Genomic DNA, 27288 nt, shown 5'->3' with positions numbered 1-27288 from the left:
TGAGAATCGGTTAATGTAGAATTGTCTTCACCGGAATAAAAAATCATGTGTCATGCTTTTTTTACGTTATCTACCTGCTTCCTAACTTATAACCAGCAATACTTTTTAAAACAATCCCTATCCTTTTGATAGTTAATTCAAAATTAAACTAACACAATATAAACAATGAAACCAACAACTACCAAAGAAATAATCCGACCAATCCAAAACCATAATCCCAATCAACCACTAATTACCATTCCAAATATAATAATAACAATTAAGTGGCAGATTTTAAACAAACAAACAAACAAGCAAATATTTAACATAAGGATCACGTTCAAAATCTGGCTCATTAGAGCAGCTTGCACCGAATAACGACGCACGCATTAAACTTAGGTAAATTGTTTGGTACAAACTTATGTAAAACATAATATAATATACAAGGGACTTTGAATGCCAGATGTTGTTGCTACTTTGAATTTCAGTTACGAATTTTGCTCTATATAAATATATCTTTATTGTTTAATGCACATTGAAATGGATGATTAATAAACAATAAAATGGGTGGTCAGTTAGGTTATGAAAAAATATTAGACAAGTTTTTATTTTTATTTTGTCGTATAAAAACACAATACTTACATAAAACTAGTCAAAGTTTTGGAGTGGGAATTAACTTCGTAATTTCTAAGTATAAAACGAACCTAGAAGTTTATGGCTCACCCCCTATTACATGGGACTAATAACACAAATGGTGAAAAGTGGATGTACATTCTACAATGGCATTACGTGCCGTAACGTGCACATCTGCCTATCCCTTCGGCGATAAAAGTTGTATGTATAAATAAAAATAACTGTTAATATTTATTTTAAGACCAACATCAATAGTGTTTTCTGAAATCGATTGTTACATTGTTCCTGTTTTATAAAAAGCATCTTGTCCATCAGGTTGTTCAAGAGGAAAGGAATTGCATTGTGAAGTAGTAAATTGCTTGCCGTAGAGAATAAGTAGTGTAATCGTTTCTCGTAGAATTCTTCTTATATTGAAGCTTTTATTCAATGTAGTCAGCAACGAAACAGCTACTGTTCTTACTGTTTTAAAGGAGTGCGTCACATTTAATTCTTGAGTGTTTCTGTTGAGTGCTAAAATGTTGTAATCCAATTTTATTAGTTCTGTTTTATGTTAGTAAAAAAACTGCGTTTAAAAAACCGACTTCAAAGAATTAAAAATAAACAAAGAGTAAAAACTAAGAAATAAAAAAAATCTAGAAGTTGATGCCATAGTCATATCAAAATAATATAACTAAATGGTAATAATAAGTGGCCACTGCTGACCAAAGGCTTGAGCATTAATCACTACGTTTGCCCAATGCGGATTGGAGACTTCAAACTTATAATTACAAGCTCAGGTTTCACGATGTTTCCTTTGCCAGTAGAGTCTACATAATCTTAATCACCGTTAGTCAATGGTGTCTAATGTTACATATAACTTGGAAAATTTCACATTAGTACTTGCCGTTGGCAGGTTTAAAACCCGCACCCTCTTACACAAGAAGCGTGCGCTACAAACCTCCGGGCAACCACGACTATTGTTGTGTATATTCATTCAATACACAAACCAAAAAATAAAGAAAAAAATCCACAACATTCAATACAAACGTCCGTGTATTCACCAAACCGAGATCTCGCTTGGTTTAGAGCTGGCAGTTAGTACTGGAACTATACAAGGTGGGATTGTGAAGCCACAACCGTTCGACGGTGTGTCGCCGTACCATTCGTTAAAATTGTGTACCGTACCATAGTACATAGTCGTGCTTTGCCTGGCAGTATCGGTGGTATGGTATGTAAAAAACACTAACAACACTTTTTAAGTTGAAGTTTTGTAAAAGAGTGACTGAAGATGTAGTATTACTTGACTACAGTACCACTACAGTACCCTCTGTATGAGTGCGCTTTACATTTGAAGTAATCTTACTTTGTTACATTAAGGTCTCTGAACGCGAGATCTCATATTCGGTCTCTGTCTTGGAACACTTATGATAAGATATGGCAATCATAAGATACTTAGAAAAATATAATAGCTCGCGAACTTCTATGGATAATAAAATACATACCACAATGTAACTGTTCATATCTTCATTAAATTACATGCAACGTCACGCCTATTATCCCGGACCCACTCTTCACCTTTTGTGTTATAAGTCCCATGTACTAGGCACAATTCTAGACTCCTCGTACTACTAAATAAATAGATACCAAATATCATCTTTACACATAAAGACAATGCTTAATGACTGTCAACAAAAAGTGCAATAATAAAGTTTATTACACGACTCACGTATCAAACTTATTAACCAGTACAAGGCAAGTGATAACGACCATTCATTAAGTACAGGAAAATGAAGCCCATCGCCCATTAGAACAAGTCTTTACTGATGATGTCATAGAAATAAGGACTAAATGGTACATATAAATTAATGGGATTGATTCGTGGCAGTGCAATGTAGAAGCTTACAAATAAATTATAGCTATAAAGAGTACATTCTGATTTTAAATAGTATTGGGATTGTTCCGAGAGACATACTAAATTAATTATTATGTTATCTATCAGGTTACTCACGAAACTGTTTGACGAGGAACTCGACTAGTTTCAAGCCATGCTAGAGGCTCATATTCATGACAGTACTTTTCGGTATATTAAAAAGGGCTTTTGATTAAAATGGTATTTCTAATTTAGATATACGAGTATGTCTCAGAGAACAAAACACAATTCATTTGCATGCCACTAATAATACTAAAGTAACATCAACATTCAACAATATTATTTCTTCGAAATGAATCGATAAAAGCTTTTAAGAATACCGTGTGAAAAGTTATTCTTTTGTGGAAACTTCGTTGAACTAAACTTCACACTACGTCCTCAAATTGACGGACTGTGAGCGGGAACCGTGGCAAGTCGAGAAACGCTTATTTGAAACTTTTCAAAGTATTCACGATTTGAAAATTTTGCATGGCATAGACTGTACGATTGTGCTACGTATGAAGGTAACTATTGCGAGAATCACGGCTCGCGTGAGCTCATAGAATCCATTGTTTGCTGCCGATAAACTTTGGTTCTGAGTTATTTCTTTAAGTGTATGGGGTGCCATTTTACGATAGGAGGTGGGAATAATTTGAGCTTCTTCAATGTCTTTTTATAATTTAATTTTATCGCACTATTCAGTAGCCGTGCGGAAATCGCCGCATTATGAGTCACAGAATACTGCTTATTACTATGAGCCTCTTGCATGGCTTGAAACTAGTCGAGTTCCTCATCAAACTGTTATGTGAGTAAGCCGATAACATAAGAATTAATTTAGTATGTCTCACGAAACTTATAATAAGACTTTATATCTGGTTCACGACGAAATAAAAATAAATTAACAATCACCAACTTTAACTACAGCTTAAACACACCATTCTAATCAGTCTATCTCTTTAAACTAAGGGCATCAAAAGGTGATATCCATTTTAATTAACTTCCAATCAATTCATTTGCTTAATCCCCGAACTAATTATTAACATCGAGTCAAAGTGGGCTGATACTAAACTTTCCACTCAAGGCCCTAGTAATCTCTTAACTTTAAAGAACATTGTAACTTAAGACTTAATACATAAAATATTCACGGTGTCAAAGGGTCGGTGACCTCTTCAACTTCGGGCATTATAAATTATAGGTACATCCGTGTTCATACAAAATGGACGCTGGTCGGTTCAAGGTCAAGATTTGAAACTTAGGTTTTAATCTTTGTGTGAATTGTAAGAAGATTTTTGAAGGCTTTAGTTTTCTAGCAATTTTAAACATTTTAAACTAGTAAATGTATGAATTATGCTGATTATCATGCCTTTAATTGCCAAAGGGGTGGGTAAAGGTGTACGTATGACGACATACTCACTTCACCGCAGTTTTGCTAAGAGTTTAATAATATAAAAGCGAATGAGAATTACCCATAAACCTAGCACGATTCGAGACTCTGTGCTATTATTACCGATTAAAATTATATTCAAGAGTACCTACGTCATACTTCATTATTTTTATGCACCTACATTAAAGACTAATTAAATTCGCGTGGTTTCACCCGTTCTGTTTCTTTTGATTTATAGAGCTGTGGACCTATAACTTTCCGCAATAAATGGACTATACAACACAAAAATATTTTTCCAAATTGGGCCAGTATTTCTGGAGATTGAAGCATTCAAACAAACTCTTCAGCTTTATATAATAAAAAAATATATAAAAGTATTGTGATTACATTTTTATATGCGTTTGAGATAGTCAATTTTGTATACCAAGTTTTCTCAGCACTCAAAATAAGCTCACGCAAATAAATCAAAGTTATATAATTTGCATGCAAAACACTAATAAATTCCGATGCACCATCAGTCTACTTTCAAAGTTAAAGTCTCCACAACCACAGCGAAAAAGCCAATAAAAATATAATAAAACGAGTTTTCCGTACATAAATGTTGAAAGTGCATTCAAACATATCATTTAAATATAAAAGTCATAAAAATATTAAACATTCGGTGAGTGAGTTCACAGATAAAACGATAATAAACTTTATCACTCTAGATATACGAATGTTTATGGCTTAACCAACCTGTAGAGGAAGAAAATATACTTTAATGTCTAACCATAACGCTGTATGTACCTATATATTATATCTATATTTTATATAATAAAACTGGAGTTTGTTTGTTTTCTTTTTATATGAAAATTCTTTTGCAAAGAATGCAGACTTGCAAACAACGGTGCTCTGAGTTTCAATTGAGGGGAAAAATAGCTTGATGATTTATTATTTAGTTTATGTACTAAATTCTTATGTTATTGGGTTATATTTATACATATCAGTTCATTTTGCACTTCGGCTTATCATTAAATACTTGTTTCGAATCTACCATAACAATTATCTGCTCCACCCTGCGGTTAGCTGGTAGAGTGCCAGTCGGCATTAAACCTGCCTTTGTTTGATTGTCCATACAGTGTTAAATAAATAACTAAATGTATTTTTGATAATATTCTTTCTTCAGTTAATTGCATGTAAATTAGTTCTTAGTTCGCGGTGAATCGCATTCGTAGAGTTAGTGGAGACGTAGATTTCCCAGTCTTTATCATTACATCATTCATTCATCATTACACAAATTTTTTTGGTTCTACACGCGAAATTCATTAAGCATCAGTCAGATTAGTAAAAAATGATAAAAAAGATAAAAAAATCTCTTGGACAACAAAATATATGACAACGTTGAGTCGTCAGATAAGTACTGTATTTTCCATTTACACATATAAAATGATATACTTAACAACCAATTACATGTTCCAGAACAGTTCCTATTACCTCGTAATAGATACGGTACAATTATGTACAATAAAACTGACCGATACGCCCACCAAATTAACATTGAAAAACTGCCCACCATTTGAAAGAAAACAAAAGAGGTCTAATTCTCATGTAGCCCCAACATAACAAGGTGTGGGCTCGAGGCGTCGACGTGCCGGAAGTAGGCCGTTACCGCCACTTCCGGCGACGCCAGAGGCGCCACCTGCCTGCAACTTGTCGAGCTAAAGCGCCAGTTTGTCGGAACTGAAAGATTTGTACATTGTTTCAAAATATATGAGCTTATTTTTCAGTTAAAAATAGTTTTTCTTCAGTCCCGTTCTTCAGTTGTTTTTGCTTGTGTTTATGAAGTGTTTGTGTTTTGATTTGTTTATAAAGTTTGTTTTTAATGGGAAAGGTAAACTGTAGAGTATCGTGAATAATTATGAGTTCGTCGGAAATGTACTGCCACGTTGAGTTGATTCGAAAAATACTTTTGAGCTCCTGAGGACTGCAGATTTTATTGTAGAATCAAGTTAAAATGTATTATAACACTAGCTTCTTTTGCCATTGCTTCGCCATGTGTTAATCCAAACCATAATATACTCCTGTTTCAAATTTCATCTCGATTCCTTCAGGCGTTTTGACGTAAATTAGTTACAAACAAGCATACGGACTTTTGCATTTATAAATAATATTAGTAGAATGAATTTTGATATCAATTGTATACATGTTAATTATAATAGTTAACCGAATTTACTTACTCTAATTCTTAGCAACGGCCAATTACAGAGCAAACTTTGAAATATCTTGACTTACTTCTGGGAATCGATTCTAATCAACTAGATATCATAATCACTAGACCAACTTGTTATCTTATACATATAGCAGTTTGAAATGTTGTGTTTGTTTTCGGAAGTAACATTCGCCATATATTTCTAGGAAATGTAAACATATACAAATTCAATTAACACATACAACGTATTGGTTTCGCAGAATTGCTAAACAAATATGTATTTCTCGTTCCAATACATTCGGGTTGCTTAAGTGAAATTCTCGGAAACCAACTTTAATAACATAATCAAAAGAAGTATTTTGGCTTAAAACATTGCAAATTATTGGTACTTCTAAGCACAAGATTTCTGGTCGATCAAGGAGTTTTAGCATTCCTTCAGCAGTATTCTTAACTTAATTTAATAAGGTTTATTTTTTTAATCAGTCACTTAGAAAATTAAAGCTATAATTAAAACTTTACCTTATATTTATTTAAACATCCTCTATAATTACTATGATCTGTCTGCCCGTTTCCGGGTTATACATATATAATATATAAAACAATACAAAACTCAAATAAGAAGAATTTACAGAAAAACCATAGTCAGTAAATAAACATAAAAATTAACATTAACAATAAGAAATATACATAATTTTTGCCATTAAATAACAGTAAAACAGCAATGAATGCAGCAATCAAACATAACTTCATCACTTTTATCAGACGGGAACATAAAACGCACTGCATTACTGCATTATTACATAATTTCGAAAACATTAATGTAAACATCACTCGCTTCTCATTAAACATGAAATCGAATATTCGTGTCATCGAAATCGATTCGAATCGTATACGTACAAAGCTCGCGTATCGAGGGACTAATGAATAGTCGCCATTTTGAATTCCCTATCAATAATAGATTTCAATCGCGGGTCGCGAGTCAATTGGATTTTCACGAGCCGCGAACCTACGGTGGGCCTTATTTCGCATAATTTGCTCGCGATTTCTATGTAAAATATTATAGTGGTACATTATTATATTTTGTGTCGAGCATACATGTTGTGTTATTCACGATGAAATAATAACATCAATTAACGAATTAAAAAATATTTGATTTCTTTGTTTTCAGATTTATTACTATCCGCATTAGTATTATTTAGTACGTATGTACAATAATGAAGCATGTACAAACAACATCATTGGTCACGTGATAGCCCGGAGGCACTTATAGGCTGTTGATTTGATGTGATGTGAAACAACATGAAAAGACCTATCAATTCAAAGATTTAAAAAAATACGTTTTAGTGCAAACAATTTAGTTTTAACTTTTCAGTACAACGTAAAAATCAGCACAAAACAAATAAAAAAAAAAACGAAATCCAATTGTTTTTATTACGACAACACATCTAAAATTGGCAAGTACACAAAACATTTTATACACCAAAATCGAATAACAACAACGAAAATATTCGAAATTCCCATCACTAGTCGCCTACGTATTTCACACGTCGTCGAATAATAAATCGTTTCAGTTTTACGTCGCTCGTGCATTTTCTATATGCGTGCACGAACTCCCTCGAGTGTCGACGAATTGACATCTCGACTCGAGTGATCATTAATATCGATTTAATAACGATTAGCGCACTCGCGCCTTCACTGATTCCTACTCGGATTCAATTTTCGTAATGGATGCCAATTAGCATAATACTGTAAGCGGTTTGTGTGTTTTAATAAATACCTGTTGTGTTTGGTTTGCTGTTACGCATGTTGTAGTGTTTTTAGTTGTTAATTATGACGTTGTTAAAAGTAATTGCTTTGGGCAACATTTTGGCTTTTATGTCAGAATCCAAATTTAGTTTTAATGTTAGAACCTAGCTATCTAACTTAGAAATATCTATAAAATATTATGTTTCAATATTGCTTTTGTAACATACGCTTAAATTTGACAATATTGTATCAATGCTTTTAGTACTACCAATACCTATAAATCGCCTCTTCATACACACAATACAGTGTCTCTCATTCGTTAGCTCGCCCCAATAATTCGCATTAACGTCCTTATTTATGTAGAAATAAGTGCTATAATAAAATACCTTTGGCGCGTATTAAATTGATGTCCTCGAGGCAAATTCGACATCGAGAGGTCATTTATATCCAATCAAAAGGGATGTCGCATTCATTCGTACATTGGATTTAAATTGAACATTTTATATTTGGATTTTACAAGAGTTTTTTAGGGCAAAGGATTTGTGACCTTTTGGTTTTGTGTATCTCGGGGCAATGGTAGGCACTTTTGTACAAAAATGTTTATTGAATTTGTTGGTCTAGTGTCATATGCTGCTTTTTGTTACATAGATCAAAGATAGCGAAAATCGGTCAGAATTATAAATTAATTGTGTCAACTGGTACGTTAACTGACGAAGCTTTAAAGTTTACTAGCTTTCTACCGCTATTTTTACGCAGTCAAAAGACAAAAAAAAAGTTACGGATAGTACGCGCGATTCCAGGCAGAGGGCGCGATGGGCGCGTAGCTCGAATCGCCAGTAGCAGCGCGACAATCACCACGTCGTGTGTCGCGGAATGCTACTCATGAATATGAGCCTCTAGCATGGCTTGAAACTAGTCGAGTTCCTCGTCAAAACAATACGTGAGTAAGCCGATAACATAATAATTAATTTAGTATGTCTCACAAAAGTTACAATAAAATCACTTCAACAACAACTCAACAAAACTATAAACGCATTGATAATACGAAGTAAATATTAATGTTCCCATACTTCTCAGGTACCCATATTTATCTCTCTGTTATGTTTACAAAGGAATACATAATTAACTTAAGACAAATATAAAATTAGGATAAATGTTGTTCCACGTGCAGACTTTGGCAAACACTTTAGTTAGAAGGAACTTTGTCTTATTGTAGCTTCTTGACAGCTTGTGAAAGTAATGTACGACATAAGGCGGAATATTTTGATATAACTTGAGGATCTAGTCTTTAGTCCAGCGCTTTATGTCCTGAGATGCAGACTGCCTAGCGCGTTACCGGGACTCCGGCTCGAAAAGCAGGATCTTACTCCGGGACGCAGGGTGGTTTTTATTCAGCAAGAGAAGACTCTCAGACAAGACGAGCCTCAGAGGCGGGAAAAATATGGAAGATGTTGATCCCTAAAAAAGTGCTCACATCCTCCATTCAACAAATCAGAAATACGAGAAAATCTATATATAAAATATTACAAAACATCTAGGTACTGTCAAAGACATAATCCCACTCTTGATCTGTACCATTTATTCCGCCACCATTTATATAGAACCTCATTTTCGTCTTAATCCAATATCTATTATCAATAATCCCGGAGAGAGCGCCTAACTTCATTCATCACGCACACAGAGGCATCAAGCCTTACTTAATATACTATTTGTGTTCCCAAAATAAGAATAATCCCACCAACTTGTAGGGATCTTGTTGTACTTCATCATGAAGCTAACACAAAAACTTTTGTTTCACAAACAAAGACTTACACACATTCCTTATAATCAGACTCGTAAATGGAAATTGAACAAATAAAATGAGTTAATAATAAGGCTTACGGCCTTACTTTCCCATATAAAGAATGGAGGGAAACGCATACTGGCGTAAATCAGGGTAAAGCTTCGGATATACTAGGGCATAAAGTTCTCTGCAACATGGTACGTAACTTAGGTCTGCAACATTATGTACGTAACGCACGTTTGTACTCCTATCATGACATTTGATACAGTAGATGAAGTAGATATGCATCATGCATAATGAAATAATTGGTACGGTACGGTAATTTAATTTTGTATAACTGTGAGAATAAACAATAACTTCATTTATCTCATTAAGCGCCTGTTTCACCACCTTCGTATAAATGCCCGATAAACTTATATGACAGATAGTGCATACAAATTACATTCTTAATTCAAAGTTATCTGATATATAGCGGCTATCTCGAAATAGTGAAACAAGTCCTTAACATTTTAAAATGATTGTATCATTCCAAACAGGGTCCACGCAACATCGAACGTTACACGTCATGTTGCAGTAACAGCAGTATCAACATTCACAGTGAAAACATGGCTTAAAAGAAATATCGAACGAGAGATACCACCATGGATTTGTGATGATATACAACCAGTAACACAAGTTTCGTTGTTTTATTAGAAAAGTGGGAACGTTTTTCACTAACGCCGGCTTATTTGTGGCGAAACTTGTGTGAACATTCGTCACGTAGCGTACGAAAATGATTTTGACATGAATATATGAATGTCGTTGTTCTGCCTCTGTGAATTATTTGGACGTAAAACTGCGACGTTTTTTATAAACATGACTTATGAAAGTAGTTTTTTTGGGATGGCGCATGATTTTTTATATTTTTTGTTTTTGGTTTCAATATGAATTTAAACTAAGGCATGAAGCCTCATGAATTACCTCTTTTAACTTTTCAGTATGATTTTTTTTAAATATGGTACACTCTCAACTCACTTTACATTTTTTATTTATACTTATTAAGTAGCCTTAATTGGCTTGTAAGAACAGTATCCTTAGTATCAGTTTGATTTACGTTTAAAGTAATCGAAACGAGAGCGCGTTAGGCGCTCTGGGTGGACGGATCGAACAAACTAACCAATCGGAGCGTCGAACGCGCTCTCGTTTCGATTACTTTAAACGTAACAGTACAGATCACACATCTGTGACCACAAAACCAAATAAATTTACCCATAATAGCTATAAAGAACTCTGTCAATAAAAAACCAGTACTCGTAAGTTAGGATTACGGACCCTACGGCTTACGTACGCCTAATAGTTCTAACTTCAAACTGGTAGCGTATTTACGAAATACACACGTGAGTAGTCGTCCACTCAACACACTTCATACTTATAATTGGGTAAGTTTGAGCTGACGAGGTGTATGTTTTGTAGTTGTTGGCTTGGAGCAAATATGTACGGGCTGGACAGCATGCAGTTTGTTCAGTGACCTTTATAATAATGTTGGGCTGCGTCGTGAGTCGTGATGTTATCTGAATTATTAAGCTCAGCTTGCTTTGGCCTGTCTGTTGCAAGGAAGCCTGTTGTGCCTTTGACATTTTAGGTCTGTATAAAATTTTAACCTCCGAATACTGTAATGCTACTCAAATTTAAGTTTTATTTAAATATCGTGCTATCTCTGTCATTTTACAAAGAATTTATTGTGACAGAACTATTTTTGAGAGCGAATTAAAATTGAGTGACGTTTGAGTATTTGAACATAAATAAACCTCTCTAATAAAAACTTCGCTTATTTTAGACATACAGACTCTTGGGAAATGTAATGATTAGATAGATATTTATGACATCAAAATATTTTGTATATAGAACTAATTCGAACTGAAAGTTAAAATAGAACTGAGGTAATTTATGAAGGTATATCTGATATGTCTATGTAAATACGTAGGTACATAGATGCAGTACATATGATCCAGTTTATTGGTATAATTAGATAATTATTATAATGATATAATACGAATTACGGTCTAAAGCAATTAATCAATTAGCTAAACTGCATTATCTGCAGCATAGCTACTACAACTACAAAACAAAACAAAATTATTATTGTTTTTGAAAAATCCAATGGCAACTTAAGGAAAACAAAAGTAATTGCATTTCTCTAAATTCGTATCAGCTGAACAAATCCTTGGTATTACTACTCCCAGGGCATCGATCGGACATTTTAACAGAACAAAGTTATCTAAAACTAAAATGCCAGTGGTCCGATTCAAAGCTTGGAGATACACAAATCCGATTTGCGACCGCTTGCATGTACACTAAGAATGAAGAATAAAAAACAAACTAAAGAATAAAAGGCTCAAGCTGAGTAAAGGCTGGATGTGGTGTGGTAGCTTACTGTTTATTAGAAAACAACAAACGTCTTAAATACATTTTTCTATTTCGATTATTCAATTATTTGAAGAAATGGCCTTAAATAATCAGAGACAAATATTATCTAATCTGCATGCAATAGGAAAACTAAATTCAGTACTGCCATGCAGTAGTTTATAGATAGTTCATATTTAAAGTCTTGTTAGGAAAACCTAACTTAAACTTAATGCATCAAATAGTTGATTAAATTAGACATCGTTCCGTTAAACAATATCAAAGAACATAAAGACTATTAGAGACTATCTATTCCGGCATTTATTTAAATTTCCTCAAAAATATTTCCATTTAAAAACAAAGAACATGAAAGAAACTTTATTAAAACACCATTTAAGTATGAAAAGATAACCCCATGAAATGGAGGAAGACGCTATAATTTTTTTCCACCTGGATAAATACATCTTAGAAATGGTTCCGATAAAAATCCCTCCTGCTTACAATCTTACGCTCTCTTGAACCAATAAGATTTCACTGCGATCTCACGATAAGCTATATTCATCGAGGAGTTTTATGATATTTTTTTATGGTTGTACATAAAAGTTTTAAATTAAATATTAAGTAAGTTATGAAAATAACAGAACTTGCAAATATTTTTATATAATTTTTTGTTGAAAAGTTTTTGTTTTATGTTAACGATGCAGATTTTTGGTGGGCGGCACGTCAGATTATGTAGCTGTAAAAAAATTGCCACAATATTTTAGTTGGTATTCAAAATCTGATAAGACTGAAAAACATATTACACACTAGCTTCTGCCAGCGGCCTGAATCGCCAGTGTCAAATTTCAAAGCCAAAACACCTGTGTCAAATTTCATCTCGATCCTTTCGGCCGTTTTGACGTAAAGGAGTAACAAACAAAAACCAACTTTCACATTCATAATATTAGTAGGGTTATCCGAATGAAAATTTATCTCCAAGCAATATCCAACCGTTCTAAGGTGTATTGTAGTCAAGATAATACAAGCACACAAAAGAAAAATATGAGAAAATAACTTTAATAAACTAGTTACGAGGCAATAAGCTACCACGTCACCGCCGTAACACGGACAAACAAAGCTGTCTCGATTGTGAACAGTTCATGGGCAACCAAGCGGCTTATTTTGCTCGCTCCAAGCTTATTTTTGCATGAACTTGACGTCCAACATCCTTTTAGAACAAAAATAAATAAAATAAGGAATTAACAGCTTCTTAATTGTGTGGCTTTTTTGTTGTAAATGCTTGTGGTGTTGAAAAGGAGGTTGTTTATAAAAAACGTAGCTCCCGCTGTGACCTTTTACGCTGCATTTTATCCCGGTTCTAGCAGAGATTGAGTTTTTCTGCGCAGAGCAGCAAAGGATGAGTAATTACGTCTTGCAGTTGCAACTGTTTAAGTACCTATACAGATTTTTATTTCACACCTCCTTTTTATCGTCATGTCCTTTATCCATGATGGGGTAGGCAGAGGCAAATAATGCTACTGTACAATGTACACTCACTTTTCTGCGTTTGTGTTATAAGTCCCACGAAATAGGGATGAGCCTATTGCCGTATACTGGGCACAATTCCAGATTTTTTTAAATTAAAATAGTGTCGATTTCTATGATATCAATGATTTACTCTTATTATATTCATTTTATCGTTATATCCTTAATTCTACAGAAGTTAATATTATTTATCCTAACCAAATAATCATCCCAAACAATAAAGCAAATTCTCAACCTACACAAACACATGATTGTGTCAAAAACAAAACCCATTCAAAACAAACATGGTAAAAATAAAATAAAATACAAAACTAAAACAAGTCAACAAAAATAAAATACAGTCCAAAACTAATCCCGAACATTACTTGTGTCCACTGTCAATTTCGATGGCTGACGAAAATTTTTACAACCTATACAAAGTAAAGTTGAATAAGCCGAGTGAAAAGGGCTGTTCGTAAATTTTTAGGGTTCTATTGGAACCAAAATTGTGTGCTAGCTTATATTTATCGTATTTAATATTGGTTTTTGGTACTCTCATAGTTTGGATCGAACCGAATCTGGGTCAGCATCGAATGGGTGAAAGTTTGAAATGGAAATTCGGAAATTGTGTTATTTTTAGAAGGTGCTCGAATGTGACTGTTTTGTTTTCCTCGATTCTAGGTTATTGTCATATCTAGTTTTAACCAATACCGATTTTTACAAACACATAAAATTATATCGTGCATCGTCATGCCTTTTATCTCCAAAGGGGTAGGCAGAGGTGCACATTACGGCACGTAATGCTCTACAATGTACACCCATTGCCGTATACTGGGCACAGTTTCAGACTCCGTGCTACTACTACTGAGAAATCTTCAAAAACTGAAAAAAAGCCCAGTAATACTTTGCCTGACCCAGGAATCGAACCCGAGACCTCTTGTCCGGCAGTCACACTTGCGACCACTCGACCAACGAGGCAGTCTTGTATAAAATTATATCTTGCTTTAAAAAACTAAAGTAGACGCGACCTAAGGAATGGAATAAAGACTCATTCAATTATAAATCAACATTGTATTTACATGTCAAGTAATTAACGGCTCTAAACGTCTACTTTCTATTTTCATCGCCCCAATTGAACGTCACAACAAACATTTCCTCGAAAACTTATTCTTAGTTCTCGTCCTAAAACAATACAAAATACCATGAAAAGGGCAAGTTTTCTTTCCGAGAACCCCCATATAAGACAGCAACAAGCTAATTTACTTTTCCGCCCACGGGCGGTCAAATAACGTAATAAAATACCTATACGTGATTATACCCTCGGGCTCTCTCGTTTACTCCTATAGTAATTGAGTATACACTTCTCGGTCAAATATTCATAAACGTCGCATGGAGATTGGTTCGCGTTGTATTTTTAAAAGCATGTATTTTGGTTTGAAATAAGAATTTTGTTTTTGATTAAGAAATTATTGGTCACAAAGCAATATGTACCTAAATGTTTTGTAAATTAGGTATATATTTAATTGTCTTTGAGGTTTTTGAATATAAATTTGTTTATTTACATACTAAGCTGTTTATTTCTTTGAGTTTTTAGCTTTGATTTTAGTACGGTCCTACTCATCCATTTTTATTATTATTTAAAAAGATTACACGCACTCGAATAATCTCTACTGCCTAAATCACCCGCTTTTTGTCTACAGTACAGGTACACAAAAAACCCTATTTTCATTAAAACCCAACCTGGACAATGGACTTGTAAAAATCTGCCTTAAAATGTAGCCACAAAATTTATAGCTACATCAATCTCGGTTTTTTAAAAGGTTGTAAACGAAAAATTACTAATAAAATGTTCTATAAAATTCCCTTCGAAAGGTATAAATGTTTTAAAAATAAAAGTGAACTAAATCATAATAGCAATATTGACATTCTAGAGGCGTTATGTATAAATTTATTATACAAAAGAAATAACAGTCACACATATTTACCAAAGTATTATTAGGTAAGTTAAAAGACAGAGCAGCAGTAGATATACTTTATGTTGTTTAACCCAAAAAAAAACGATTACAACTTACATCATACTAATTTAACTCTTTACACTCTTTTTGTTTTACTTTTCCATGCGAAAATCTGACCAGTTTACTGACTGGAGTCAGATTTCTCCATATATTAGGGCCACCATTCATCTCTTCGTTCAAACACCAAGCATTTACATATAAGACCACACACACACACACACACACATACATAATTTTATATCCCCAACTTTTTATATGGAACTTTAGGAAAAAATCCGTCGGCCAGGGAGTCCAGTAAATTAGCCATATTCAAAGGAATGAGACGTTTCAATTTGTACGCGGCCGGGTTGTCAGTAAAAAAATGGACAGAATGGTTGACCGCACGAAGGAGTGCTAAAGGATTTTGCGACGTCCATGTTACTCGTATAAAAAGGACCTATATAAGTTGCTATAATAATAATTTTGTTCGTGACGTTTTGATAAATGGCCCATAAACGTTCTGCTGTTATTGATATTTTCGTTTTTACGAAGCAGTGATGTACAGTATCATCTGTATGGGGAAGAAGTTCATATAAACTTTACGATAAACTATCATGAGGTATAAAATAAAATTATTCACATAAGAATATTATTATTTTCTTCAGTATTGCAATTACTAGAAAACCGTTGTGAAACAACGCTTGTGTTATGTTTGTTTGTGTGAGTTGAGGTTATTGGAGGTCCAATTACCCCCTTCCCAATCTTACCGATTCCCGATTCCCCAACAATTCTTAAATTCCTATCTCCCAAAGGCCCGCAGCGTAAGTGTAACGCCTTTAGTGTTGCGGGTGCTTTTACTTATCATCAGGTGATCCGTCTGCTCGTTTTTCGGCATATACCATAAAAATTGGATGTAGTACTGAATGTTACTTACAGTAGTAAAATCTCCTGCCATTTTGTGTACCTGTGTCTTGTGCCAAAAGCCCGTGTCCCAGATAATTTACAAATGTCTTAGCAACTTTATTGAAAACAGTTTAAGAGTTTAAAAGATCGTGTAAGTTTGGAAATTGTCGTTTACCTGAATTTTTATCGTATACTATATTGGTTTTGTAAAAGGAAAAATTTTGTGACTGCCTAAGATTATGTCAGTTTCCACTTGAAATTTTGAAGAATAAAATCATGATACTGCTTTATTGTGGAACATATGTATTTATTTTATTATGCATTTCTAAATATTTTATACTATACGTTATATTTAATAAGTAGGTCTATAAGTTTTTTATACTATAAATATTCATTCACAAATTGAGCTCAACTTACTTCAATATCTTTTTCATAACCAACAATGGTGGGATATAATTATCCCCAGATATTAATACAGCAAAATACCAAATTTTTATTACATTTTCAACTTTATTACCAAACAATAAAGTTCTTGACTTGCTGGTATTTGTACAGGAAAACTTTTCGTGTCCACTGAGCCGGATAAAAAAAAATCCAGATAGTTTCTAAAGCCAACCGATCGATATCGTACTAATATTACACACTGAAAATTTTCGACACAAATCCCATTTTGGCTGGAACACCTGACCGCATTTTTAACTTCGAAAAAGTTTCTTCTAGTATTTTTTTCGTTCCTCTCATTTCCAATATGTACTTTGAATATTGAAGATTGTAAAGGGGACACCGGCTCTGCATAAAACGTTAAGCCAACATGTTTAGGTACATTGTACCATGTAAGCTAATAGGCATGATGAGGGAGTATGGAAATTAAAAATCTATTTTGTCCGTCTCTTACATAATAAAAAATATTAGAAACAAAGGTCAGGAGTTGGAGCAAATACGTCATTCCTACGTATAAAATATACCTAGTGGTGATGTCCCAAGATATTTCAAATGGACATATCATCGAAAGTATTTGTTTCCGTAAGAAAATAAAAAATACGTGTCCAATATTTTAAATTATTTTAAAACAAGACGAACATAAAAATAAAAATTGGTCATCCACCCAATTAACACAACACAGAATAGACAAGAAAATCTGTATTACTAATAAAAGGTTTCACACTATTACAAGTCTTCGAAGTAATTAAGTTTTTGGAAAACATGGTATCAAACTGGACCTCGAAACTTACATCTGTGCAGTCACGATTAGTATCTACTGTTCTTAGTCGCACAGTCAAAAAATGTCGCGGCAATGTCGTCTGAGGACACATGTCCCTCAACAAAATGTTCCTAGTGGAGACGAGGCTTTACTCGTACTAAACGGAACAAAATCATACAGGATAAATCCTCTGATATATATTAAAATACAATACATGTGTACATATATTATGTGGGTGTAGATTAATATCTATATTTGAACATTGAGCGCCTATTGGGTATTGGTTCTTATTGAGACAATGAAATCGTTCAACCCCGCAATGGTACGTTTGATCAGCATGAATAATTTGACCAGTTTGATCATATTTATAATCGATTGTCTTGTATTGTTTTAATGTGAGATACTACGCAAGTGGTCGCAAAAGGGACTGCTAAACTCAAGGTATAGTCCATCCCTAGCTTTTCCACTTTTAAAATCTTGAGATGGAATCAAGACAGTAAGACAAGACAATAAATTCAACCACAATATAATAGCAAAAAACAAAACTGGAAACAGAGAGAAATAGAGAAAAAGAGGGAAAGAGAATGAGAGTGGAATACATTTGTCACTAATACCGCTTTTCCCATAGGTGATGCAAGAGCCAACCAAGGAACTACACATTTGTCGCTGGAAGATTATAGCAAATCTTCTTAGGTAGAGGAGACCCCCGTCAACCGACCCAAGGGTTAGGTAGTAAAATGGCTACATAATGATAATCAAGCGATCATACACATTCACTTCTTATCCTGCCAACTGAAGGAAGTGAGTAGCCCGATCGATGGCCATTCCTCCATGCAAATGGGTCCCCAACAATAGCTTATAGGCATTGTGTATATGATAATAGAGGCCATTTTACCGCACCACGAGATTTACTCCCAAATGTATACGATTACCTACATACAAATTGTGTTGAGATATACAATTTATTTCTGTATAAGTTTTTTATTGTATGTAATATGTATTGTAGTTTGTGTTATTTTCTTTGAATGATTTAGAGACGAAATATGATAGTATTATATGGAAAAGTATTGTATAAAATAACGTTTTAGTACCTACATACATACTCCATGAACATATACTTTCTGATTAAAAACAGCTACAATTAAAATACACATTTAAAAAGCTAAAGACTTTGTCAATAGTGAAAAGTAAATCGTCAACAATAACCTCTAGAGCGCTCTGAAAATAATAAACTATCTAGAAATTGCAAGGAACGCAGTTAATTAGAAGGAAAACAGAATAAAGTGCTGTTTACGTGAAAAGAAAATTCTAATTGACTATTAAGTAAGCGGGTGGAATGAAAGTAGGAAAACTTGAGATTTTTATACAAAGAAAGTTAAGGGTTTATAACCTTCATGCTTTAGTGTAGCTCCGTAAACTATAGTTGGTTTACTACAAACGTGGGTACTGTCACGTCATAATAATGTGACTATCCCACACAACTGGCATAAGTGTGAGCGAGAGATCTGATAAAAAATACTTATGACAGTTCACACGTTTGTAATGGCCCAACTATAGTTCGAAAATGTAAAGTAAAACAAAAGTGTGCCATTGAGTTATTTAGCTAACTGCAGATGTACCGTATGCTATTGAACTTTTTGCCTGCTTTAAAACTACATGTAGGTTAAGTTTGGTCTTGATTAATTTGGCTATCAGAAAAAAGCAACATAAAAAATACATATAAAAAAGGGAAATAAATATTGTATGTAAACACTATGAACTTTTAGTTGGTTTACACCACTTCTAGTATCTAATAGATAGACGTAGTAAACATTCATAATAACTACGAGTGAGTGAGTGAGTGATTCATAATAACGACCTCTGATTTTGTTTCAGTATTTCTTCTCAGAATAATCCGTTAAAGAAATCCTCAATCCGGCTTATTATTATTATTTATTTTAGAGATTGACATGTAAAAGTGTTATCATGTAATCTATTTACAAAAACAAATATAATTTTACAGTAACTCTTGACGGCGCTCAGAACATTATTGGAGAATGCAACCCCGAGGATTTTATTCGTACCTTAAATTCAAGACGTGTTACTATCTGCATTAACTAAGTGATGCCCAACTACTCTAGTTCCGAACTTCTAAGAAAAAAAAAACAAAGTCAATAGACAAATGTCTTTCTCAAGGGGTCAGACTTGATTAAATCTTCTTTTACACCCTTTTAGCGCGTCTTTTTATTGCTTTTCCTGAATGAGCTGATTGTTATCGTGTTTTCTTCTATTTTAAAGTAAATTGACTTAGATTTCGTCTGACCGTCGCTCTAATACATTTGCATTTCAATGTTCCGTTTTATTTTTCTCGGTTTAGTTTGACTGAACACGTTTTCTAGATCGTACAATCCAGTAAGGCTGGTGCCCGATCCGGAGCTGCAAACTACCTAACAGGTTTACCGGGGGTCTGGAGAAGCAGGGTGTGGTTTTTATTCAGTAAGAGTTTGACACTTTCTCTCACCTCGCCAAAGGCGGGAAAAGTCACAGGATGACTTTCTTCTCTAAAAAAAATGTGCACAATTTCGACAAGTTGAATAATTGTATGACAACTACACTGTATTGTAGATATAAGAAGAATTTAAGATCAGCTTCATTTTCGTTCTTGTTTGCGTCAAATATTTCGATTAGAAAAGACAACAAAAGTTTATTCCTTGTTTAAAGGAAAACTACATTTAACAAAATAGTGTAAATTCATATAAAATCTATGAAATATCTAGATCTAGAATATCACTTACCAACGACATGTATGTATGCTGACCGCACTTGAGTGTGGAAGGAAGGAGCGTCGGCCGACACTTCACAGCGGTATCTGCCGGCGAGTGCACGCGTCGCCTCACGTAAAACCACTTGCTGGGATGTCGATCTTGACACCTGAGAGAAATATTTTCGATTATTCACGAATACTAAGTTTAAATGGATATGTGAAAGGTTTATTTTGGCCTGTTAAGATATGTTTCTAGGATTAGATGTGGTGTCTTGTTAAGTTGATTGGTTATAGTTATTTTAGGAAGAAAATTACATGTATAATATGGCCTAACGTTTAAAGTAATCGAAACGAGAGCGTGTTGTGCGCTCTAATTGGCCGGGTCGAATAAACCAACAAATCACAGCGCGATCTCGTTTCGATTACTTTAAACGTAAGGCAAAATCTTACTAAGGCTACTGGAAGACACATCCTCGTATACTAAATTGATTTATCATATTTAGGAGTACTATGATACTTTAATCTTATTGATAAAAAACACGATGACCTAATAAAAGCGTGTTAAAATAAGCATGCACCGATATCACTACTATGTATCTGCCTCCCAAACGAATAAATGGTAGACAAATGAAATAATCAATACATATTTGAAATCATACATTATTCCTATCATTATTGTAAATTTAATCTATGTACAATGTTACAATGCATACATATGTATTCTGAATAATGAATACATTTTAGTAAATTACTCAAAATAAAAACGCGAGTGGAGGCCATTTGCATGATTTGGTTCACCCAACTATAAAGTTTAAATATTGGTGAATGTAATAGAGGCTTTTATGCGTTTATTTTATATTTTCAGTGCTATTCATAAATTGGATTGCAATGTAACTAGACACGTCTATAAAATTTTAGGATTTTATTTTTTTGATTTCCAGTCAAATCAATGGTTAGAGATTACCAATCCAATTTTTTTTTTGGGAATAATAGTATGATAAAATAAATGGATTTTGAAAGGCAACTAAAATAACTTTCTAACTAAAAAATTAATACGTTGTTGTTTTAATGGTGAAGACTGTACTAGATAGAATGATCAGTTCTAACCCTTAGGTTATCCTTTGCTACGGACTACCGCGGCTCTGGCTCGAAAAGCAGGAGTAGGAACGGGGTGGTTTTTAATCCGTAAGAGTTTGACACTCCCTCTTGCTTTGCCCAAGGCGGGAGAAGTCATTGGATGATTTCCCCTTCAACAAGAAACTGGTTTATATGATACATCTATGTTAAATTGCCTCGTATGTAATAGTCACACCACATATAAAATTGAGTTGTGTTCGGGCAAGTGAAAAAATAAATGTAACATACAGAGAAGTGTAAAAAAACTAATTAAAAAGAAAACATTAGAAATATACCGCAGATTTATTTAAAAGAATTGTCCAATAAACGGTTGGATGAGCACAACACGAGTCTAAAGTCTAGCACATCTCAAAGCGACGGGGGCGTAATTAAAACGCTTTTTTTCCCATTTCAATGTCCAGCAATATCCTGTGTCCCACTTCTCCTTATTGATCCGACATTGGAAAATAAAATTGCGAATCCCCACCCTCTTGTTTACTGACCAAGCTTCGAGCTCATTTTAATTTCTCACGATATTTTCCCCTTTATTATCTTTGATGACAGGAAGAGTTGAGCGGGCCATTGTTCGAACGATGCTCGCTTCATAATCTCCTCTTCCGAACGGCGGAATAAAAATTTCTATTGTATCGGAATCAGTGAGATTACTAAGATTTTTGTCGCATTTTATTTTGTCAGTTGTTCCGGCTGTGACGGCGACGAAGGCCTTCGTTTCTTCGATTGTCGATATTCGTACTAAACTCAAACACTCCATTTTTATTATGCGATAAAATTTTACTACGCTAGTTCGGAATACTGATTTTTATTGGGAAATATTCTTATTGGGATAATTGTATGTTGCCATAGAAATTTTAGGATTATTTTTTGGGAGAAAAATATGGTAAAAAAAAACTTTTTATAATCCACTTGACCTTTTTAATAAGTGTTGTGTAGAGACGAAACGTACTAAAATAGATTAGTAAATAGCTTGCAAAGGTCAAGTTGATACGTTTTAGTACATTTTTCATTCATTCCCCCGATGACCCAAAGCAAACATTATTAAATTCCTGAGCCCAACGTAATTTTCTAAAAGTAACCTCAGGCTATTTACTTTAATACGCCAGAAAATAACGTCACAGGTTAATAAAACAAGAATGTCCGGCCATCATTATATTTTCGAGGTACCCATTATAAAATTCATAACACAACCTTTTTTATGTCCGTAGAAAAAAATATCACAAACAAAGGATAAACTTTTCATGAAATCCACAAACAGACAAATATCCTAAACCAATCAAACTGTATGCATACAAAAATATAAAACATTGCTGCAATAAATCTATAAAATATCCTTTTGCAGGGATTTTAAACTCTATGCTAACAGCAACATGATTCAGTTCAGATTGTGATTGAATTTGCGGAGAGAAGTCCTTTATATCGTCGGTACTCTACACTTTGGAACAACACTAAGAAACTTTTTAAAGCGCTTGAAGTATAGATACTCATTTTTATTTCATTTTACTTGACGTATCTGCGAAAATAAAACTTGTTTACATATAAAAATGATTCACTTTCGAGCAGCAAGTCCGCAATATTATAGTCTGTTTTCAAAAAAAAAAACCTTTCATTTGCTTGCACTGTGGAATAAATAAAAAAATGTAGTGTTATTTGGAATTTATGCTTCACAAAAATCATTCCTATGAAGTAGTTCCTATGAACACCTCTATACTATGCAAAGAAAACTTTTCATAAAAGGTTCTATATGGCACTATATGCAGATATTTGTTCCTTGCTCATTTTTTATTTGAAAATTTTATTACCCATTCAAACAAATAATTTGACTGCACTCGATTTTAAAACTACAAGAGCGTTGAGAATTCCCTCTCGATTTACGAATTTTTATTTTTGATTATTTTATACTTATACTTAGGTTTTAAATTATACAGAATTGGATGCTATTTTACTGATATTAGGTGATTTGGCAAGCCACAGCCAGACGAGTTTCCATCCAAAGTGCATTCACTACCGTAAGATATGATGTGAAACGTTGAACAAGAAAAATCGATACTCGTTTACATTTTTGTAGCCTTAAAATGAATATATTTGTATATTTTCTGATACATCTATTATTATAAGATTACAGTACATGTCTCGTTGGTTGCAGTTGTGGTTGTTTAGAATTTTATTTTAAACAAAAATGTTTCTGAAGCCGTGTACATATTGTGTTGTAGTGGTTACACTGTATGGAATCCTTTAGTTACAAATTATAAGCAAAGGTGGAGATCAATGTTTATTTCTTCTTTCTATAAAATATGTCACACACTTCACAAGCACGGCTCCAACTCGGCTCTGGCACAGCGTTGTTTCGAATTGTGGCTACCGCTAGCTGGCAGCGTGCTTGCGGCGAGCTGCAAGCGCGCAATGCGACGTTGTTTCGCTTGCGCTTGCAAACGCCTTGTCGCCGCCCTAACTACAACTCCTGTTTTTAGACCGTTGGAGTACCAAATATACCCTCTAATTTATTCCTCCAAATTAAGTTATCTTTATAAACTAAAATTAATCTCAAAATATTCCACTAAAATTATAAGGCTTAATTTAGAAATAGATTGTAATCGTCTTAGGAACAGGAGTATTATATTTAAATGTAACAAAATATATTTCTATTCATAAACTGAACAAAATCAGGTTTCATTTAACAATAAAGATTATTAATCTAAGTTTGGTATCAGATTTATTACGTAACGTTCCAGAAAGGTTTTTCAAGTTCCATATAATAATGCTCAAAGGGGATTGACCAACTTGTATGGGACTTTGGCTATTTTTGAACAAGCACTTCAGCTAATAATATATGATGTTTGATTTATTAGTTCATATCAGTAAGAATGAAGATACAAACTTAGTTTTGTATCAAGATTTATATTTAGATATTTTTTACATTTTATTGAAACTGATTATGCATGAAATAAAACATTTTTTTTCTATTAAATTGCATTATTAATCCGATTCATATGTAATTAAAATATGGTCAAGGAACTCGGCAGGTGGATTAATAATTTTCTGGTACCTTGCCCAGCTTAAAAACCAAATAATAGTTATTATATGTGCACATCAACCTACTGTTCTATGACCCACCATGCAGTTGCAGCAATAATGTTTTATGGCTGTCCTGCCTTTAGTGTTATTTTCATATAATATATATACAAAATATGTTTTCCTACTAATGTGTCTACTTTGTATTTTCCCACGCAATAAATGGGAGTTTCAACACTCACAATGCAAAAGAACAAAGCGAATAATCTGTCATTTTGACGAAAAACACAACAGATTGACAGCAGATTGGCAGCACTAAAGTCAAATTCAAAGCCAACTACTACAAATACTTGGTCTTATCATAACAAATACCAATAAAAATCGATTTTTTTAAAGTACAAATTGATACAAAGTTATTAGCGTCAGACATTTACTAAAATATAAATAAAATTATTGGTAAATTACATTTTTGTTGAGCAGCCTGTTCAAAAATAGCCAGATTTGGACAATCTCCTTTAAATCGAATATGTAGATGCTCAGTATTATTTTTCTGTGGCAACCGGGCAGACTGATAACCTAGTGCCATGGGAGACAGGCTATACTTATATTAGTACGTAACTAGTTTGAGTACTTTACTTCTATAACTATCTTAATATTGTCTTACCGACAAATACATATCTCGCTTCTTCACTTAATACAAAACAAAACCAAAATTACGAAAATGTTTTTAGGAAATTTTACATAAAAAAAAAAATCTAAAATCTTTTGCGTAACAAAGAAATTTCGTGTCGCACTCCTTTGGGTACAGCAACCAATTAAGGCGCGTCTTATCACGCCTTGTCTCTAGTCTGGGCAATAAAATTTCGCGTAATCCCAATGGGCAAAAGACCAAAGCCGCAACAAAAAGCTAGCGAACTCGATCGATGATGCTTACGTTTGTATTTAAATAATTTTAGTAAATTGTCTCTTAGGTTTAGCCTTTTTTTTTTTTTTTTTTTTTTTTGAGGGGGAAAATCATCCAATGACTTCTCCCGCCTTGGGTGAGGCGGGAGGGAGTGTCAGACTCTTACTGACTAAAAACCACCCCGTTCCTTCTCCTGCTTTGAGCCGGAGCCCCGGTAACCTTTTACGTTGTCCGCAGCTCCGGATCAGGCATCAGCCCTACTGGGCCCCATCTGTGGTGGTCTGGCTCTTTGAGGCGCGCGCGGAACGCGACGCGCCGTACGCACGGGTCTGGTTCTGGTCGGGCGGCGAGCTACCCTTGCTCGCCGTCCGCAGACCCGCACTTACGGTGGCCGGAGATCGTCACGCGATCCCCGACGCCCGGAGTGTCTTCTGCGGCGGCTGGGGCGTGAGGAGGATCGTTCCCTCACGCGCTCCGCCTCCTCCTTAGCTAGCATGACTGCTTCGCAGAAGGAGGAGACGGCGTCCCATTCCCTCTCGCTCCGCATCATGGCCTGAACCAAAGCCGGACGCGAGAGGTCACCGTCGCCGATCACATCCCTAAGGACACGGCGGTGCTCAGCCCATGCAGGGCACACCGCTACTGTATGCTCCACCGTGTCCTCCGGGTGATCTACGCAATGCCGACACCCGGGCGTTTCCTCCCGCCGAATCCGAAACAGGAACCTACCGAAACTTCCGTGTCCGGTAAGCACCTGCGTCAGGCGGTAGGTGAGGACGCCGTGACGCCTCTCTAGCCACTCCTCAAAGAGGGGACTTACCGCTGCTATAACAGCGAGCCCAGCCCTCGGTTGCGATAGTCGTTGCTTCCATTCCGCCATGAGATCGCGCCGGAGCTCATCCCGCCACGCACTAATCTGGCGCGGCAGTGGACTTTCGCCCCGGCGATGCGCCTCCGCACGTAAGCTATATACGTGCGCGAGCACTTTCGCCTCCAGATCCCACGGCGGTGATCCCGCAAGGAGGTTAGCCGCCTCCCCGGAGATCGTGCGGTATCCACGGATCATCCGAATGGCCATGACCCTCTGGGATGAAACCAGCGCACGAGCTGGTCGTCGCCGTAGATTTGGCGCCCACACCGGGGCCCCATAGAGGGCCATGGACCGCACAATCCCCGCGTACAACCTCCGGCAGGAGGCGTTTGGTCCCCCAAGGTTGGGTAGGAGCCGCTTTAGGGCAGCCCCCGTCCGTTCCAACTTGGGAGCCAAACGTCGGAAATGTTCCTCGAATTTCCACCGACTGTCGAGGACGAGTCCCAGGTACTTCATCGTCACCTCGACGCCGATGGAAACCCCTCCTGCCATGATCTGGAACCCACCCGGAGGTGGCGCATTCCCGCGGCCATAAAAGCACATGGCCTCGGACTTATGAAGCGCCACCTCGAGTCCCAGCTGCCGGATCCTTTCAACGACTATCGCAACCGCTCTCATCATCAGGTCGGCCGCCGCCTGGTGCGACCTCCCGTGTGCTAGTACCAGCGTATCGTCAGCGTAGCAAACCACGCTGACGCCGCTCGGGAGGTCGGTGCGCAGCACCCAGTCGTAGCCTATGTTCCACAGGAGCGGTCCCAGGACCGATCCCTGTGGAACACCGCGCGACATCTCTCGCCGGTTCCACTCACCTCGGTGACCGGGGTAGATGACGGATCTGTCCGTCAGATAAGCCTCGACTATACGACGGAGATAGGTAGGCACCCGATGATATCGTAGTGCCTCCAAAATGCAGCTCCAGGGCAGAGAGTTAAAGGCGTTGGCGATGTCCAAAGACACCGCCACGACGACTCTACCCCTGGACACTGCAGACCCCGTCGTAAGGTCCCTCACGCGCATGATGGCGTCCACCGTGGAGCGCCCTC

At 35.6% G+C, this 27288-nt stretch overlaps 1 protein-coding gene across 1 annotated transcript in view; it reads right to left on the bottom strand.

Moving 5' to 3' along the window:
• LOC118282473 (cell adhesion molecule 3-like) overlaps positions 1-27288 on the bottom strand; it is a 268442-nt gene that overhangs the window by 123365 nt on the left and 117789 nt on the right. Inside the window, exon 4 of the mRNA XM_035603555.2 lies at positions 20359-20494. Coding sequence (XP_035459448.2) covers positions 20359-20494 — 136 coding nt within the window. The remainder of the gene's footprint in view (positions 1-20358; positions 20495-27288) is intronic.

This window comes from Spodoptera frugiperda, chromosome 20 (genome assembly GCF_023101765.2).
Source record: "Spodoptera frugiperda isolate SF20-4 chromosome 20, AGI-APGP_CSIRO_Sfru_2.0, whole genome shotgun sequence".
NCBI classification, from domain to species: domain Eukaryota; kingdom Metazoa; phylum Arthropoda; class Insecta; order Lepidoptera; family Noctuidae; genus Spodoptera; species Spodoptera frugiperda.
Note: the sequence above shows the minus strand (reverse complement) of the source record. Positions and strands in the feature narration are given on the sequence as shown.